At 37.7% G+C, this 19,684-nt stretch overlaps 1 protein-coding gene and 2 pseudogenes across 2 annotated transcripts; 1 reads left to right on the top strand and 2 right to left on the bottom strand.

Moving 5' to 3' along the window:
* The first annotated feature begins 4,390 nt into the window (after window positions 1–4,390).
* LOC148296778 (secreted RxLR effector protein 161 pseudogene) lies at window positions 4,391–5,023 on the top strand (annotated as a pseudogene).
* A 2,716-nt stretch (window positions 5,024–7,739) lies between these two features.
* LOC148296777 (glutamate receptor 1.3-like) lies at window positions 7,740–13,193 on the bottom strand (annotated as a pseudogene). The gene is made up of 6 exons (XR_015833820.1): window positions 12,297–13,193; window positions 11,368–12,141; window positions 10,710–11,043; window positions 9,232–10,556; window positions 8,759–9,022; window positions 7,740–8,284 (listed from the first exon to the last, which is right to left on the bottom strand). The product of XR_015833820.1 is annotated as a glutamate receptor 1.3-like (transcript).
* Window positions 13,194–15,348: 2,155 nt separating this feature from the next.
* LOC110769760 (glutamate receptor 1.2-like) lies at window positions 15,349–19,549 on the bottom strand. Its single transcript, XM_021973827.2, has 5 exons — window positions 19,255–19,549; window positions 17,368–18,653; window positions 16,933–17,236; window positions 16,455–16,825; window positions 15,349–16,062 (listed from the first exon to the last, which is right to left on the bottom strand). The coding sequence occupies exons 1-5, from the start codon at window positions 19,547–19,549 to the stop codon at window positions 15,763–15,765; spliced, it is 2,556 nt and encodes an 851-aa protein (XP_021829519.2). The 3' UTR covers window positions 15,349–15,762.
* Between the last annotated feature and the right edge of the window lie 135 nt (window positions 19,550–19,684).

Below are 19,684 nucleotides of genomic sequence, written 5' to 3'. Positions count from 1 at the left end.
TCCCATTTTCAATGGAAGCAACTATGATTTCTGGAGGATCAAAATGTGCACGATTTTCAAATCGCACAAGCTTTGGGATATGGTTGAACATGGGTATGAACAACCTATGAAGGAGGAAGGCGATGGTGCTCTAACTGCTGCTCAAAAGCTCGCACTAGAAGAAAATGTTGCAAAGGATGCTAAGGCACTGGGACTGATTCAAAATGCAGTTTCTGATGATATCTTTCCCAGAATCGCATTGAAAGAGTCGGCCAAAGCAGCTTGGGAAGTTTTGCAGCAAGAATTTAGAGGAGATAAGAAGGTAAGATCTGTTAACCTACTTACTTAGAAGGGAATTTGATTACACTCGTATGCATGACAATGAATCCTTATCTGGATATATAACAAAATTGCTTGAGTTAGTAAATCAAATGAAGGCATATGGTGAGAAGATTACTAATCAAAGGATTGTTCAGAAGCTTTTTGATTAGTTTGTCCAGAGAGTATGATTCTATTGCTGAAGTGATAGAGGAAACAAAGGATACAAAGTCTATAGGGGGTTCAGGAGGTCATTGGCTCCTTGAAATCCCATGAACAACGATTGCAAAGACACACTGAGAAAATGCCAGAAAAGGCATTCTCTAGCCTAAGCGTAAGTCCCAGAGAACAATCAAACACATGACAAGGTGGAAGTTCAAAGTCTAAGAAGAGCTGGAAATCACAAAAAGGGAAGAAATGGGATGCGAAGCTTGAAAACAAGAATGAAGGGGCCAAGGATCTTTGCAAGACATGTGACAAGCTTCACTATGGTGCTTGTTGGTTCAAAGGCAAGCCCAAATGCTACAAATGTGAAATTTGGTCACTTGGCAAAGGATTGCAGAGGAAAACCAGCTCAAACAACTAACTATGCAACTCATATGGAGGAAGAAGGAACGATGTTTTATGCATGCCATGCTGCCTCTGTAGTGAAAAACAATGATGTGTGGTATGTGGATATAGTGCGTGTAGCAATCACATGACTTCACATGAATCCCTTCTAATCAATTTTGATACTAATGTCACTGCAAAGGTAAAAATGGGCACATGAGAACTAGTTCAAGCCACTAGTAAAGGTACCTTAGTGATTGCCACTAAATATGGGCCTAGGCACATCAAGGAAGTTATGCTTGTACCAGGTATTGATGAAAATCTGCTTAGTGTTGGCCAGATGGTTGAGCACGGATATTTCCTGTTGTTTGGAAATTCATTGGTGGACATATTTGATGATATATCAATGGATCATCTTGTTGCTAGAGTTCCAATGACAGGGAATAGATGTTTCCCACTTTCACTTAAATACATGAACTCTGTAGCTATGAAAACAACCACTGAAGACATTACTTGGTGTTGGCACAAGAGGTTTGGCCACCTCAATCTTCAAAGCTTGAAGTTGTTACAACAAAAGGAGATGGTGTATGAACTGCCAGAAATTGGGGATGCAGAGAGAATTTGCCAAAGGATGTGCAATGGGGAAAGCATATAGAGAATTTTTTGGTAATGAGAAGACTTGGAAAGCAAGTGTGCCACTGGAGCTTATTCACTCGGATGTCTATGGACCAATGCAGTCTACAACTATAGGTGGAAACCGATATTTTTTTACCTTTATTGATGATTGCACCAAAATGTGTTGGGTGTATTTCAAGCAGTACAAGTCAGAAGTGTTCAACATTTTCAAGAAGTTTAAGGCTATGGTGGAGTTGCAAAGTGGTTACAAGATCAAGAAGCTTAGAAGTGATAGAGGTGGAGAGTATACCTCCACTGAATTTCTGAAGTTTTGTGAAGATATAGGCATGGAAAGGCAGCTAACTGTGGCTTATTCACCTCAGCAAAACGGGGTTGCTGAGAGAAAGAACAGGACTATTGTAAAGATGAGTAAGGCAATGATACATGATAAGAAACTACCATACAAGTTATGGGGAGAGGCATTGAATACAGCTGTCTACATTCAAAATAGATATCCCACAAAAGCTTTAGATAATTCAACTCCATTTGAAGCTTTTAGTGGTAGAAAGCCTGGAATTAAACACTTGAGGGTGTTTGGCTCTATTTGCTTTAGTCATGTGCGTAGTCAGTTGAGATCTAAACTGGAGGATTCAATTGTCAAGTGTATCTTTGTTGGTTATGGCAAATGTGAAAAGGGCTATAGAGTGTACAATCTGCAGACTAATAAGATTACTGTTGCCAAAAGTGTGGTTTATTATGGGATTGGGACAAGCAGAATGTTGAGGATGTCTTAGTTCCTATGAGTTTCGACGACAATCCTAGTATCACTGAAGAGGAATACGAAGTCACAACTCCATCTACACCAGAAACTCAAATTGAAAATGACTCTGGTTCAACTGAGATGATCACAGGTTCACATAGTGCTGGCTCACAAAATGTATCACCAAATTTTACACCAGTGAAGCTCAGAGATATAACTGAGATCTATGCTAGATGCAATATGAGCATCATTGAGCCAGAAAGCTTCCAAAGACAAAGCTTGGCAACAAGCAATGGAAGTTGAGATGGAGATGATTGAGAAGAATAAGACATGGGAACTAGTGGACAGACATTGAGAAGCCTGTGATAGGTGTTAAATGGGTTTATAAAACCAAGTTGAATCTTGATGGTTCAATACAGAAACACAAAGCTAGGTTGGTGGTCAAGGGCTATGCACAAAAGCCTGGAATCGATTTCAATGAAACATTTGCTCCTGTGGCTAGATTAGACACTATCAGGACTCTCATAGCTTTGGCAGCTCAAAAGGGTTGGAAGTTATATCAGTTAGATGTCAAATATGCTTTCCTAAATGGGGTGCTTAAGGAAGAGGTGTATGTAGACCAGCCCGATGGCTTTGTGGTTAAAAACTATGAGGACAAAGTTTACAAGCTAAAGAAAGCCCTATATGGTTTAAAACAGGCACCAAGGGCCTAGTATGAAGAAATAAATGCATACCTTCTTAGTTGTGGGTATATCAGAAGCACAAGTGAGGCAACCTTGTATTGCAAGACCAAGGAAAATTCTGGAACATTGATTGTATAAATCTATGTTGATGACATAGTGTATACAGGAAGTAGTGAGGAACTGATTGCTGACTTCAAATCAGAGATGATGAGAAGGTATGAAATGACTAATCTGGGGCTTCTATATCATTTTCTGGGAATGACTGTGGTTCAAACTGAAAAATGCATTTTCATCAGCCAAAAGAAGTATGCATTGGCACTACTAAGCAAGTTTGGGTTAAAGCAATGTAAGCCTGTCAGTATCCCTCTGGTGACAAGTGATAAATTATGCGGAGATGATGGTAGTGAACTTGCAGATGAGAATCATGTTGTAAAATTGGCTCAAAATTAATGCGCAAGTGAAGGAGGAGGCGACCGGTCGCAAGGGAAAAGCGACCGGTCGTTTTTGCACAGAGTCGAAGTTTGGAGAATTCGCAGGAAGCGGCCGGTCTCAAGGTATCCAAAATGTATCTGCGACCGGTCGCATGCAGTGCTGTTTCGATTTTTCCACGCGTTTTCAGGATTCTCTTCACATGTGCTTGTTCCCTACCTAACTCCAAGTGCCTCCGAAGAGTTTTATGGGTTCTAGGAAGTTTGGCAACGTGCCTTAGAAGCTGGAACACCATTTAAATGTTGTTTGTTGTCTTGTACCAAAGGGTTTTCTAGGTGGGAGACAAGGGGACAAAGGGTGCATACTTTATGGCTTGTTTTCTGGTTTGCCTAACCTTGTGTTTAGGTGGGTAGCTGAAAGCAAGAACGTGAAGGAGTAATTGTAGTCCTCTAGTAAGTCCAAAGGTCTGCCTACAAAAGGAAAAGAAGATGCAAGACAACATAAGTGTGTGGTTAATCTCAAGGAGTGGTCAAGTAGCTGGAGCTATTGTGTCCAAGAGGTTGAACTAACCAAGGGAGGAAGAGAGAGAGGGCAATCAGTTCAAGAGTGAGCTGAGTTGGGTCTTGAGTGTCTAGACACCAAAGGAGGGAAACACCAAAGGAGGGAAACACCAAGTGTGTGAGAGTGTTCACAAGTGCATCAAAGTGTTGAGCAAGGGGTGAGAGAGAAAAGAGAGCTTGGGAGAGAATAGAGTTCTAAGGGGGTTTCTTTGTAAACCAAAGTTGTAACTTATTCTTTCATTAGTGAATTTCTCAAGGGGATCACCAAGAGAATGTAGGCAATTGCTGAACCTCTATAAATTCTTGTGTCACTTTGTGCTTGGTTGGTTTCTCAAGTGTGTGTGTGTGATTCATCCATCCTTGTGTGTGTCACAAAGTCCATCAACAACAAGATCATTAGGGGAGGGTGAGTTTGAGTTTGTTCTCAATTCACAACAAATCAATATAGACAAATTGTGGGAAGTCTGTTGTATCTAACTGCCACAAGGCCAGACATAATGTTTGCAGCTAGCTTATTGGCAAGGTTTATGCACAGTCCTACCAAGAAACACTATGGGACAACCAAAAGGGTCTTCAGGTACATACAAGGGACAATAGACTATGGTATTGAATATCAGAAGGGAAATGAGGCTATATTAATAGGATATTGTGATAATGATTGGAGTGGAAGCCAAGATGACATTAAAAGCACCTATGGCTATGCTTTCTCCTTCGGCAGTGGTGTGTTTTCTTGGGCATCAATCAAGCAGCATAGTGTAGCTCTTTCCACAGCAGAAGCAGAATATGTGAGTGCAAGTGAAGCAACTACTCAGGCTATATGGTTGAGGTTTGTGCTTGGGGATTTTGGAGAGCTACAGACAGAGGCAACACCACTGATGGTAGATAATACCTCTGCCATTGCAATCACAAGAAATCCTGTATTCCATCAAAAGACAAAGCACATCAATCGCAGGTATCATTTCATTCGTGAAGCTTTGCAAGAAGGAGTTATAGACTTGAGATATTGCAAGTATGAGGAGCAAATAGCTGATATATTCATAAAAGCACTACCAAAGGATCGATTCAACTATTTGAGAGGGCTACTAGGGGTTAAACCAGGTAACAATTTAGAAGGGAATGTTGAAGTGTAAATTATTTCCTGGTTTAATCTTTTTAGCTAGACAAGTGTAGGGCTTAGATACAATCACATATTGTAAGACTCATATATCTCAGTTTTGTGCCAAGTGCCCAGCCATATTGCTGACACTATTGTACGGCTGGATTTCATTCCTCTTGCATTGTAATAGGATCTTTACGTTGGAATGAATCAGTGTGGGAGTGTGTGCATTGCAATGATTAGTGCTCAGTAACAAACTCTCTCTCTCACAACGACTCTATTCTTCTCTGCAACTTTTCATATTCTTCTTCTTCCCCAAAAGCCAAACTCTGTTATTTAAATCTCAACTAGGAGTTGGACATGATTAAGATGATATAAAAAACTTGAGTGATTTGAATTGATAACAAAAACTGTTTGGTTTCAAATGCTTCATGTGGGAACTGACTGTGCCTACAACTTGCTGAGTCATATGCATATCTTCTTCTTCTTTAAATTTTTTTGGTCATGTCATTTCTTCCTCCCAACACAACCCTCCTCTTCCAAATCTTCCTATAATGCCCACAAATTCACTCAAGCCACCCACGTGGAAGAAGATGATGACCCTTTGCCCTCCCTTGTATAAATTCACTCAAGCCACAAATTCACTTAAGTTAAAGCTTATTGGAAATTCCAAGGAGCTTGTAGCTCAAATAATTAAGACCATTTACCCTTGTCTAAGGTTCAATTTTTCCTCTCCAATTTCGTCTGTATTGAAAGAATTTTTTTTAATTATTGAAAATTAGTCAATTTAGCTATAAACTAACATGGTTTATATGATTTAGTGTTTCATTTCTACAAAGACTAGAAATTGTAAGTATAAAAAAATGATCATTAGACTTTTAGCTAATAAATATAGCTAGCCAATCCGTTGAAAAACTCCTAATTCCGTCCTTCACGGAGACCATCTCTGATGATGGATGATGAGAGAGATTGGTGATGAACCGCCTTGATCCTCCTAGAGTGGCTATTCCAATAGATATCGTTCAATCAGATGACTGAATGTGACCAATTCGTAGGGGCTGCCACAAATCCCATATTTCCAATTCTGCCTTTTCTTTCTGATGATCTTCTGCTTTGCCTTTCAATGTTTGTTGCATATTTTTGGTCTGAAATTTTTCTTGGCACCAAGATTGTTTTAATAGACTGATTAATAGAGAGTATATGAGTTAGGCTGACAACAAGCGCGCAATATTCTCAGTGTCCACCAAGGTCTTAAATATCGGAGGTATCGGAAATATCGGAAGTCAAAAAATACGGAAATATCGCAGGAAATATCGGGATATTATCGGTATCGGAAAAAATTGAATAAAAACCACGGAAATTGTAAGAAAAACTTGGAAATTTTTATTGAAACTTTGCAGGATGTTTATATAGTCAATTATCTATTAGTTTATCACAAAAAATTGGAAGGAAATGCATTGCATGATGGATTTAACTGATTTAAGTTGATTATATGGCGAGCTGGCAAACACTGTAAGTGTAGAAAATATGTAGTAATTAATGAAAGAAGATTAAACACACCATAATCATTTATATATAATGAATTACTATAATATTTTACACTTTATACATTGCATGGTAAGATACATGAGTGACTTAGTACCACATAGAGTTCCTATGAGGTTCAAAATTTTCACTATCTTCATCATCTCTATGTGTAGAGTAAGTATATTTTGAAGAGTAGTCATCAAATGATAAATCCCCAAAATAGTTTTGCATGTAATTGTTAACATGCCATCCATATGGATCCGAGATTAGTTGACGTTGTCCATAAGCAAAATCATTTGAAGATTGAGTCTCGGATTCTTTCCATGAGTCGCTTGATTCCATCCCAACAGGAATGGGATATGAAGGGTAGGGAAATGGTTGGTTATGAGTACAACCATAGTTACTACTCATCTCATGTGAAAATTTGTTTCTTGCAAAAAGAATTCAAAACAAAACCATGTATATATATAAATATTTTAGTATTTTCACAAAAACATAAGTGATATGGTGGTTAAGGTGTTGAAGGAGTAAAATGGTTTTCACAAATACCATGTATATAAATATTTTTGGGTTTCGTATCGGGATATTATCGGGATATTATCGATAATATCTCGATATATTGACGATAACACTATGGTTAGTTGTTAAAATATTGGATCCCCAAAAATCAGATATTATCGGGATAATATCGGGGATATTATCGATATTTAATACCTTGGTGTCCACAGATTCTCTTGGATATATATATATATATATATAAGCAAAATTGCATTGAATAGTTTAAAACAAGATTAGGATACCATGTTTTGGTGGATGCACCCCTTATTGATTACGATAGCTGTACCTTTGGAATTACTATAGTGCCCTTTATAGGGAGATTGATAGAAGATATTCTTCTTGTCTTTGACAAGAGGCATGACAGATCCTGGGTTATTATTCATATTCGGATATAAGACAATAAGAATAATGCATGGGTTGCTCCAACTTTTAATCACAGGTGATCTTCACCAATCTACATTAGTGTCTAATATAAATTTGGGATTTAAAGACGATTACCTTTTTAATTTCGCACCAGTCTCCCAAAATCTCATAGACGACATAGTACTTGCTTGGGTTATGTATAAATCTTTTCCATTATTGCTTTTGATTATTATGTCAATAATATAGGTTTTGATTTCGGAAAACAAGAGATTAAAGAATAAACTGCATGTCACTCCTATGCGTAACAAAAGAGAAGCGAGTATGTTGCTTAAAGTGACTTTATCTGTTTGTACAATATACACTTAATAAAACACAACCTTAGCATTGCAAAATCACGATTTCACACAGCTCCAGTACAACCTCAGCGACTAGAATGGGGAGCAATATCTAGTTCTACATACCTTAATACTTAGCTTCATGCAATATCTGTCTACTGGTTTTCTTCGTTTTCATTGGAAACTTTGTGAGAGAAGAACTTCCTTACACGCTGCAGCTTTTCTCGAACCCGATATCTAAATCTGAATTTCTTCATGGCATATCATTTTTCTTTGAGTGGGAATATTATGAATATGAAAAGAGCAAGAGCTAAAGAAACCCCAATAACGAGAAATAAACCATGAAAGGTATGGAAGTTTAGAGTATTGGGATCACTCGTTGTGTTGTCAAACATGAGAATTGTTCCCTTATGAAACCAGATCTTCTCCATCTCTATAAGCTTTCCCTCTTCTCTCATTTGTTGAATTTGCATTGACATATCATGGACCAATTTCGAACCTTTAGGGAAAACCTACATATACAAAAAAAGATGAACAACGAAGTAATCAGCAATACATAATCATAAAGATAATGTGCTTACTTTCTGATTTTCTGCTTTTCTCCATATAGTTTTGATTTGCAATGCATATGTGTAATTAAATGGATGGACATAATCATAAAGATAATGTGCTTAGCATGTGCATGCCATTTCCGACCGACCTAAATTATCGGTTTAACCCTAGCATGCATGCTCTTTGCACGTCAATTTTCCATCTAGCCACATCTGACATGTAACATATTAGATTTGATTTAAGCTTAAGTAAAGTACATGCACTTAATTGTCAGAATCAGAAAAACAAGGATCAAATTGGAAAATCATAAAAAACTACAGAAACTATAAATGTTAAGATGTTATGTGGCCAAAATATCATGCTTAATCTTGCTAGTTTTAGCGGAAATACAACATATGATTGATGCATAACTTAATTTAAGGGAGGTTACTCACAAAGCCAAAACCATTGGTGCTAGATTTGGTTTTAATCATGGAGTAGCCAGTAGGATAGTGTGCAAGGAAGATCTTAATGTATGGAACCTCCTCAACGATAGTGATCCACAGATCTGCCGAAAGAGGTTTCAAGAAAATCCACATGTCTTCATTTTCATTTGATACTAGCATCCCCACACCTAAGTCTGTATATGGTATTGTAAAATCAACATACTGAGATCTCTCCGATATGATCGTGGTATCCCCAACAACAGCATCGAATGTCTAGTTAATATACATTCCCCAATATGTAAAAGTGTGTGGCAGGAAAACGAAAAATTAAAAATTAGAAAGATTAAATCATTAAATGTAATATAATGAGATGCAAATCTATTTTGCATTACAAGTTACTAGCATACAATTACAGACGTATTTATCCAACATAATATTTATATTCCACCTGATATAAATTTTTAATTTCAAATTAAGCATACCTGGAGAACAACTTGGTGAACAAGATCATTGTAACTTCCATTAATGCCAATCGCAAATGGAACAAACTCATAATTTACTTCATAGGGCAATGCGCTAATTGCAGACTTGAATACGTCTATGCAGAAGCCTGTGAAATATGTTCGATTGGTTTGAATATCATGGTTCATATGCACAAGTTCGAAGAACCCTTTTTTCACTGGAACACCAATTCTTAGTTTTATTTCAGAACTAGTACTCAATTGCATCTTTGAACCTCTTGGGATGGTTGATGATCCTCCAGGCCATATGATTGTTTCAAGATCGTTGGTGGAAAGTAAATTTCTTCTGTTATTAAGTGGGTAGGAATCTCTTGTGTGTTTTTCTTCACATGGCCAAAATCCAACCCTTCTTTCCCCTTTTCCTATGACATTCACAATCTAAAATGCACTTGAAACTAGCTTCCCATTTGGATATTGAATTTCTTCACCGCTTAAACCCTTAAACCTTGTTTGCAATATCTCTTGAAGAAGCAGAAGTCCATGTTTGGAGGATGTAATATTGTTTAAATTCACTAGGTTCAATCCTGTAGAAGTCCAGGTCCTCTCAACTGCTTCAGCTAGAGCCCAAGTTGCATCATATGCCCAAATTCCATCTGGGGTTACCGCACTTACTTCTATGTTAGGATCCTGCATGTAAAATATCCTCCTCAATCTTGAAGTAAGATTGTGGAGGCAGGTTGATGCTGGAGTATAAGACTTTAAACCGAGCACTCCTTGCGTTGACTCAATTTCGGATGAGTCCATGGAAGAATGCAAGAAATTCATGCTTGTTGATGTCATAATCCAAGCATACCCTTCACTCAGTAGGCCTAACTTTTTTGCATTCAAGAACAGGCGAGAAACAGGAAAATGTAATATATGCACCACAAATACTGTCGTCTTCAACTTCTTGAGGTTGTGGAGCTCTTCAATGATCTGTTCATCTGCTGAGGAGGCAGCAATGCAACTTTTATATACAATAGTCACATTTGCTTCTTCAAAGGAGTTGATAAAAAATGGAATGATGTCTAACCCATAATCAGTGTTCTCATATAGAAGGATGACATCCCTCCATTTGAACATTTCAATAAGGCCACTGATTGCCGTAACTTGAGAAGTTTCATCTTGTGTGATCTCAACAAAGAAGGGATATTCGCCAGGAGCACCGAAAGGACTAGTACGAAGTCCAGAAAGTGACAATACAGGGACTTTAGCTTCTTCTCCTAACTCTGCCAATAGGTTTGCTTCCATTCTTGTTTGTGCACCAATTATTGCTTCCACTTTGATCTTATCCAAAAGATTTAGAGCTGCATTTGGTTGAAGACCGCGACTAGAGTTTAAGATAAAATTATATAATGATAGTTTCTTATAATTTTTTATTATTATAATCATTATAACAAAGTCTAGAAAGAAAATTAATTTTATAGTACAAAAACTAAAAATATTAATATGTGGCTTACCAGCTGACAGAGCATGTAGAGGTTTTCCTTTGGAATCTCTGGTGTGCAGAATTACTCTTGTGCTGTAGTTATTATGCAGATGGTAGAAATCAGACAGGGCTGTTGAAATGCAGCTGAGAATAATCTTTCCTTCCCTTGACCCCATATCAAGAATCACACCAACATGAACCTCTTCCACAACAATATTGGGACTGCAGAGATCTAGAAGGCTAAATAAGGTTACAAAGGACAGGCAGAGGATCGTTTGCTTCTTCCCTTGAAACTCCATATACACAAGAGACCAACTTAATTTCTGCTTCTCTATTGTTTGGTTTAACACCTGATCAGTATCATCCTGCATATATATAATGCTTCTTCATATGTTAATTAATTAGCGCTAGCTCGCCCGAGAACATTAATTTATATTAGTTAAAGAAAATGCTGTATAAGGAGGAAAACTATCACTATCAAGACTGCAAGATATAAGAAACTCCAGTTCTTAGGAAATTCCAGAAAGCAACATGAATAGGTTGACCAAGACTTTGTGAATGGTGATATAGCTAGAATATGACAGGTGACAAATTCAAATTGAATATTCTTTCAAGCGTGTTGCATGCGTTATGACAAATTCATATAAAGCGGGTACAATAAGTTTTTATAAGCCTCGGCCTTGACTTACTAAACCATGTGGCTAGCACACCCTGAAGAGTAGCCGCAAATTCATAACAGAACGTTACTACCTTTGGCAGCAAGTAAATTTTTATTTAAGACTTAAGGTCGCCAATCCTCTGATTCAAGGAAGACTTCATAATTCAAACTCTCTGGAGCATTTTCAGCCTGATCAGTGCTTGTCTTGTGTGAGCATGCTGGTATCTCAGTAAATTTCGTTTCTCATAGTCGACACAAACAAAGTGAAGGTTGATTCTCGCCGAGTTGATTTGCCTGAAAAAGAGAGTGCATGTACGCTAAGGGGCTTTGACCGAACCAATAAGCCCCAAGATTGATAAATTTCTGAAGTAGAAGAATTGGCTCTTGTTTTGTAATAATAAAATTTAGCATTCGTAAATACATACACAAGTATACATTGAGCAAATTGCACCTCACTTGGAAATTAGTCTGTTTCTAGCCATGAAATTACAAAACCACCATTTGTGTAGTATATTTGATTTGTTCGTTTCCATTGGATACTTTCGATGAATGCATTTCTTTACCCCGTTCCAGTTATCTTTAACGGAGAACAAAGAGAATAAAAAAAGAGCAAGAGCTGAAGATACCCCACTAACAAGGAATAAACCACTAAAGTTGTCAAGGCTAAGAGAGTACTGGTATGAGGATCACTTGTTGTGTCTTCATGAAACCAGTCCCTTTCCATCGCTAAAAGCATTCTTCCTTCTCTCAGTTGTTCAATTCGCGTTGACATGTCTTGAGCTAATTTCGAGCCTTCGGGGAAAACCTGAAAACAAAAGATGAATCAGTTATGTGACTCAGAATGTAAATTACACAAGAATTATATACAATGTTTTAAATGGCTACTGTGTAACGTGTCGCATATGTATATCTATTTACTTATTTATATATGAATGCATATGCAAAGTTTAGAAAGGTTACTCATAAAAAAGTTCCTGGGGCCAATACACCATGGAAACCGATGTAGTTTGCTTCTGGGTTATATTGTATCTGTTTAACTGTCATCATTGATGCTAAAGTGGTAGTGTATCTGGTTATATTGTATCACTACAAACTTCGCCAAATTGTTTAACAACTTCTCCCCTGCAACATGTTGTTTGGGCGTGTTGAAAATCCACCCAATCCGAGCACTTGATGAGACAACCAGCTTGGGGTATTGAAACTTGGCAGTCGGGTTTGGAGCTTGAAGGAGTGCTGCGGCCGGTACCTAAGGATGTGGCGGCTGGGTTACGTGGCTAGGAGAATGGGCCGGGCTGCGTTCGAGCTTGGCTTGAGAAGTGCGGCTGGATTATGCCCGGCCGGGTTTTCAAATGCAACTGGGCAGCCAAGGGAAGCTTGGGCACGGCCAGGATATGGAGCTGGGGCACAACCGGGTTTTGGAGTTCCGGGGCTTGCGAGGGAGCGGCCGGATCTGCTGGACTGGAGCGGCCGAATTTGTTGGATTGTTGCGACCGGACCCGCTGGAAAAATACAGTCGGGCGTTGTGTAAAATTGGGCAAAAGGCGCGGCTGGGCTGGGGGTCCTCGATACGCGGCCGGATGTTTTGGTTTGGGGCTACAGAATGGAGCGGCTGAAGTGTTTGGATTCTTTGCAAGTTGGGCAGAAGGGCTTTTTAAGTGGGAGTTTATATATGTATAAATTCAAATAGATATGCGGCTGGCCTGAATTTCATTTAGGTGGAAGTTTCCTTGTTTTTGTTTATATATATATATAAAAGCGGAGTATGCGGCCGAGATTTAGAGCACGGATTGAGGGAATGTTATGGCTGGAGCCTTTGGGTGGTCTGCAAAATGGGGCTGAAGGGTTTGCAAGTCAAAACTTCAATTGTCTCTTATATATGAGTAATGCTATTTGGATACACAACATTGACATATTAACGGGTATCAACTAAGTGTGTCAATGTTACGTGGTTGAAGCCTTAGAACTCATGCAAATGTGCAATATTATATATATATATATATATATATGAAATTTGATGTATGTTATATGGGTGGCAATATAAGAGAAATCAAAGGCCCAAGTTCTAAACCACTAATTTCAAGCCAAGGATTTCCTAAAGGATTATGGGCACGTGACAGAGACCTCACAAGGAAAGAAATCAAGGAGTATGATAATAATTCTGAAAGTTCCAAAGCAAGGAAGAATCAAGCATGTCAGAATATTTTCAATCAATGCAATCCCACGAATTTAGGGGGCCTTGGAATGAAGGAAATTTTAAGAAGAATTGACATTTGGCCATTCAATGGCCAGCCCATGGGCTGACGAGTGCCCTATATAAATCTTGTTTGACGAAGACGAACACACACAACATCCTATCTTTAGTCTCGCACTTTTCTTTTCCTAGACTTAGGATTTTATTTTCAAGCACTTAGTGTAGCGAGTTCTCCTTTTTCTAGTTTTAGTTTCAATTCTTGTTCAAGTTATATTTTTTTGTCATTTAAATTCAAGTTTATTTTCATCGCTCTGCTTTTTATTGTTATCGCACTTCTATTAAATTTAATTTCAAGTTTATTTCAGTTTATCATTTTTATCGTTCTTATCGCTTTCATTTCGTTCTTGCTTTATTTATCGCTTTGATTTACTTATTGCTTTATTTATCGCTTTGATTTACGTTTATACGCACATTTAGTTTAATTGCATTATTTTTACTTAAAACCCTAAAAATCACAAAATCATCCGTACGAAACCTAACCATCCTCGAGCCCGAGGAAGTGAAAGAACTTAGGCCAAGAGGAGGTTCCTTGCTTGGCCGATCAATCGTTTGATCAGAAGTTAGAAGCGCAATACATCCATCTACTCACATTCCATTCAAACTCAAATTTGGGGCTTGGTGGTTGCACGCCCCGCATCCAAAAGAAGAAGGACCAAAAACTCCTTCAATCGGCCTACCCGGCCGAAAAGAGGGAAACACATGTACAACAACATTTCAGCATTTCGACATATGTCAATCTGTAAAAGATATTTAAAATCAAGCAAAAGAAAAAGAAAAATATCGTTGCTCATTTCTCTTACATTAATTATCAATGAGAAACTGATGGGATTTATTATTTATCATAAACAGATGCTCAACTTGGCATATATATATACTTGACATATTCCTCTAAGGATTATCATATACGAAATTTTTTATTTATAATTCTTATGCATATACCTTAGGTTGGGTAAGATAAAAGTTCATGGAATATGTCAAGTTCTTCCTCTGAGAGGGAACCTCATATCGACTGGTGCACTTGATTCTCAAGGCAGCAACACTGGGCATGTTATGCCAATTTAAAGAGACTTTCGGTAATTTTCTTCTTCTTTTTTCCCTCTTTTTTTGTATCCACAGCTAAGATTTCAAATTTATGCCTTCTCTAAATAAAAAAGCTAGGCTTGGTGAGACCATTTGGATGTTGAGTAAAAAGAGAACTTATTCTTTTCTACCAAGGTATTCCATAGGAAGCAACAGGCATATAAAGCCCTTTTGGTCTTGTCTATTCTCTTCACAAAGGATTATGTTGACATATATGTGGCTCGATACAAATCTTGGTCAATTACTTTGTATCGGTTATCCTTGTTTTTCTCTCCATCACAAACTTGTTTATGGCTTTACGTATTAGAAGGAAAACCATTTGTTTTGTAATAAAAGGAGCTCACGTAGAAATAATTTGTGTGAGCCAATTTGTGAGATTCTCTTTGTACATTTGTTATCTCAATCAGTTAATAAATTGAGAGTTATTTCTTTCATTTTATTTGTTCCATTTGGTGCTCTAAGCACAACAGATTAAAGGATTATTGTATCCGTGGATTTTACGTACGTTCTTTTCCTACCAAGGATTATTGTGCCATTCACAGCCGTACAGCCGTGTGGATAGTAATCATGGCAAAAATTGACAAATCCAAAACACCATATTTCATTCTTTTCACACATACAACCAAATTGGAAAGCACACAAGGATAACTAGGGCTTTAATTCAGTCCTCTTAGACTCTAATCCTTTGATACTTTGTTGGAGCTAGCGGAAATCGAGTTACCATCTATACGGAAATAAGTTCCTTTTCCCGGATTTGTACCTCACCTCTTGAGGAATGCGATACAGAGAGGTGTGGTAGTTCTCCATTACATCCTTATAAGGAAGGAGTGTAGGATGACTTTTTTAGAGTGCCAATAACAATTCCCTAAAAAAAATAGAACACATACCCAAATGTACATTAAGCAAACTGCATGTTACTCCCTCTACAACTTTAGCATTATGACACTACGATTTCTGGCATATAGTTACACATGCAGTGTTATACTAGAATCCTCCAAAGGAGAAAGCAATTTGTATAACTAGTAAAGGACATCATGTACAATAGATAATTTATTCAGTTCCCACTGGATGCTAAATTGGACAGGAATACATCCTTCAACGCTGCAGTTGTCGTCCGATCAATTGCAGTTGCTTTCTAATCAGATTTCTAAATGTTGTGGAGAAAATTAAGAACAAGAAGAGAGCAAAAGCTGAAGAAATCCCAGTAACGAGGAATAAACCACGAAAGCTATAGAGGTCAAGAGTACTGGGATCTGTTGTAGTAGCTGCATCAGACATAAGAGTTGTTTTTCTAAGAGACCAGGTCTTTTCCATCTCTATAAGCTTTCCTTCTTCTCTCATATGTTCTATTTGCCTTGACACATCATGAACCAATTTCGAACCTTTAGGGAAAACCTGAATATGAAAGATGTATGAATCACAAATTAATATATAAGCTTACCAAAGTATAACTTTTTTTTTCTTGTTTCCTTTTATTTATTAAAATTGATAGTTATTCAAGACTCCTAGGACATCGGTCTATCTTTTAGGTTTATGAACAAATACAGTGTTTTCCTTTCCTATACATAAACTAATTATGATGATATATGATTTCAATTTATATCACTTTTAGCAGGAACCATCTTAAGCTTAAACCCTAAAATTTTACGGTTGGGATCATTAAACCACATTGCGGAGTGACTTGTTTCTTATTGTAACTTTAACCAAAACAAAGAAACAAAGGGGTCCCCTATAAGCTCCCTCTATGTTCCAGAATGCATGCAACTTTTAGTAGAGAGATTACTCACAAAGGCAAAACCATTGGTGGTGGACTTGGTTTTAATCATGGAGTAGTCTGCAGAATACTTTGCAAGGAAGATGTTGATGTATGGAACCTCATCGATTATCGCCGAAACACCACCATGCTTGCTTCCTTTTGATAAAGCATCAGCGTATTCTTCAACTGAACGGTATGGCTTAATCCCTTTGAAATTCAAGTTCATTATCACTCCTAAGGAACCTGACTGGTAACCTATATAACTCCCTCTTGAGTTCAACTGTATTTGTTTAACTGTCATCATAGATGCTAAAGTTGCAGTGTAACTGGAAGTCAATATAAGCACAACAAAAACCCATATGATCACTACAAACTTGGCCAAGTTGTTTAACAACCTCTCCCCTGCAACAAAGAACAAAGAGATCTTAAAAAATATTGAGTTGATAAGACTTGCTTTAGCAGGAAAATCTGTATAATAGTGATTGGAAGAAGTGAGGTAGAGTACTTACTATGAGCAAAAACAAGGGTTGAGAAGGAGAACCAGAATATCGTTCCGATTTGCTGCCATCGTGTGCCTTGGAATTCTTTGTTGACGGGACGCTCAATTAACCATACGATGAAACCTGTTAGGATGAAGAAACCCGCACTTGTTATCCAAAGACCTGTTGAGAGAGGTTTCAAGAAAATCCACATGTTGTCCTTCTCATTTGGTACTAGCATTCCCACACCTAAGTCAGTGTATGGTATTGTGAAATCAACATATTGAGACCTGTTCGATGTGATCGTCGTATCTCCCACAACAGCATCATAATTCTAGTGTGTCATGCCCCCAATAGGTGACAAAGAAACCCAGGAACTAAGTTAAAAATTTGTATAATAGACTGAGAAGTAAGAGAGAAAACAAAAAAGTCGTTACTGTCATGTATTGGGACTAATCACCATACCTTGAGATAGACTTGGTAAACAAGATCATTGTAAGCCCCAGCCATAACTCCATTTGCATTCTCAAATGGAAAAAATTCGTAATGTACTTTATACGGCAGAGCTTTAATTGCAGTTTCGAATACATCTATAGAGAAGCCAGTGACATATGTTCTATTGGTTTGAAGATCATGCTCCACACCCACAAGTTCCTTGAACCCTACTTTCACTGGAACACCAATTCTCAGTTTTATTTCACTACTCAATTGCCTCTTGGATCCTCCAGGCCAATTGATTGTTTCCAAATTGTCGGTGAAGAGTAAATTTCTCCTATTATTAAGCGGCATGCATGACTCTTTTGTTGTTTTTTCTTCTTTGCAAGGCCAAAATCCAACCGTTCTCTCCTCTTTTCCTACCACATTTACAATCTCAAATCCACCTGAAGTCAGTTTCCCATCTGGATATTGAACTTCACCACTTAAACCTTTAAATCCCGTTTGTAATATTTCTCTAATCAAAACAACTCCATGTTTGGAGAATGATCTAGTAGAATTTTTACTCCTTGTCCTTTCAACTGCTTCTGCTAGAACCCAAGTTGCATCATATGCCCAAATTCCATAAGGACTTAACTCGGTTACCTCCATATTGGGATACTCCGTGTAAAATTTCCTCCTCAATCTTGAAGTAAGATTTTGGAGGCCGGTTGATGCCGGAATATGAGACTTCAAACCCAACACTCCTTCCATTGACTCAATCACATTAGAGTCCATGGAATGCAAGAAATTCATGCTACTTGATGTCAAAATCCAAACGTTCCCTTCACTCATCATTCCTAACTTTTTCGCGTTTAAGAAAAGACGAGGCACAAGTAAATGTGAAATATGGACGAGAAATACCTTACTCTTCAACTCCATTAACTTATGGAGTTCTTCAATGATTTGTTCATTTGTTGAGGATGCAGCAATGGAACTTGTGTGTGCAATACACACATTTGTCTCTTGGAAGGAATTGACCACAGCTGGAATGATGTTTTTCCCATAATCTGTGTTCTCATCAAATACAAGAGTAACATCCTTCCATTTGAAAATATCAAAAATGGCGCTGATTGCCATAGCTAGAGAAGTTTGATCCGGTATGATCCCAATACGGAAGGGGTATTTATTGTCGTTGAGAGGAGAAGGACTAGGTTCAGAGAGAGACATCACTGGGACTTTAGCTGCTTCTCCCAAATCTGCCAAAAGGTGTGCTTCCATACTTGTTTGTGCACCAATTATTGCTTCCACTTTGATGTCATTCAAAAGATTAAGAGCTGTATTGGGTAACAAGTAAACCACAACTTTAATAGATATGAATCACAATCGCTTTCCATATATGTTCTGATCTATTAAAACTTTAGATACATTAGTCATATATGATTAAGAATAATCCCTGAGGTACCAACTCTTGTTCAATTAACACTATGATCCGGCCTCTAAAAGCTGTTAAAGAAGAAAATTTTGGTACAAGTTTGTAAATTAAGTGGCCGGGAGCATTTACCTCTATATAGGCTATCTTACTGTAACAATTTACTCGGCATTTTATTTCTTGAAATAAATAAAGTTTGGAGTGGGCCTACATTTATATAAATAAATAAGATACTTCCACATAAGCTGGCACACAAAAGTTCAGGAAAAATTTAATGACTAAAATTTATCAGACTATCGCTTTCCATGGAATTCTAATCTACCAAAAAAAAAAAGGTACTATATTGAATTAATTTGAACCACCAGAGTTGTTAAAGAAGAAATATTTGAACCAAAAAGTCCTACAAAAACAAGCCCATGTAACCAAAAATAAATAATAAATAAAATCTAATTAAGAAAGCAAATTAGATATATATGATATGAGACTTGTTATAAAGAATGGCTCACCGGCTGATAGAGCATGTAGAGGTTCTCCTTTGGAATCCCTGCTGTGGAGAACTACTCTTGTGCTGTAGTGATTGTGCAGCTGGTAGAAATCAGAGACGGCGGCCGAAATGCAGCTCAGAACAATCCTTCCCTCTCTTGATTTCATATCAAGAATCACTCCCACATGAATCTCTTCCACAACAAGGGGACTATCGTAACTCATTTTTTCAATTGCAGCAGACAAACAACTGATAAGAACACAGAAGGTAAAAAGTGAGAGGACGGCATGTTTCTTCCCTGGATAAAAAAAATCCATATGTCTATGACCAGCTTAATATAATGTGCTGCTCCTTGGTTGGTTGGCAATGTCACCTCTGCATCGTCTTGCTTAATAAATATATGTGCCATACCCACGACATAACTAAAGAAATGCAAGGAAGCAAGGTCAGAA

The sequence above is a fragment of the Prunus avium genome, chromosome 2 (assembly GCF_965620075.1).
Source record: "Prunus avium chromosome 2, drPruAviu1.hap1.1, whole genome shotgun sequence".
Taxonomy (NCBI): domain Eukaryota; kingdom Viridiplantae; phylum Streptophyta; class Magnoliopsida; order Rosales; family Rosaceae; genus Prunus; species Prunus avium.
Note: the sequence above shows the minus strand (reverse complement) of the source record. Positions and strands in the feature narration are given on the sequence as shown.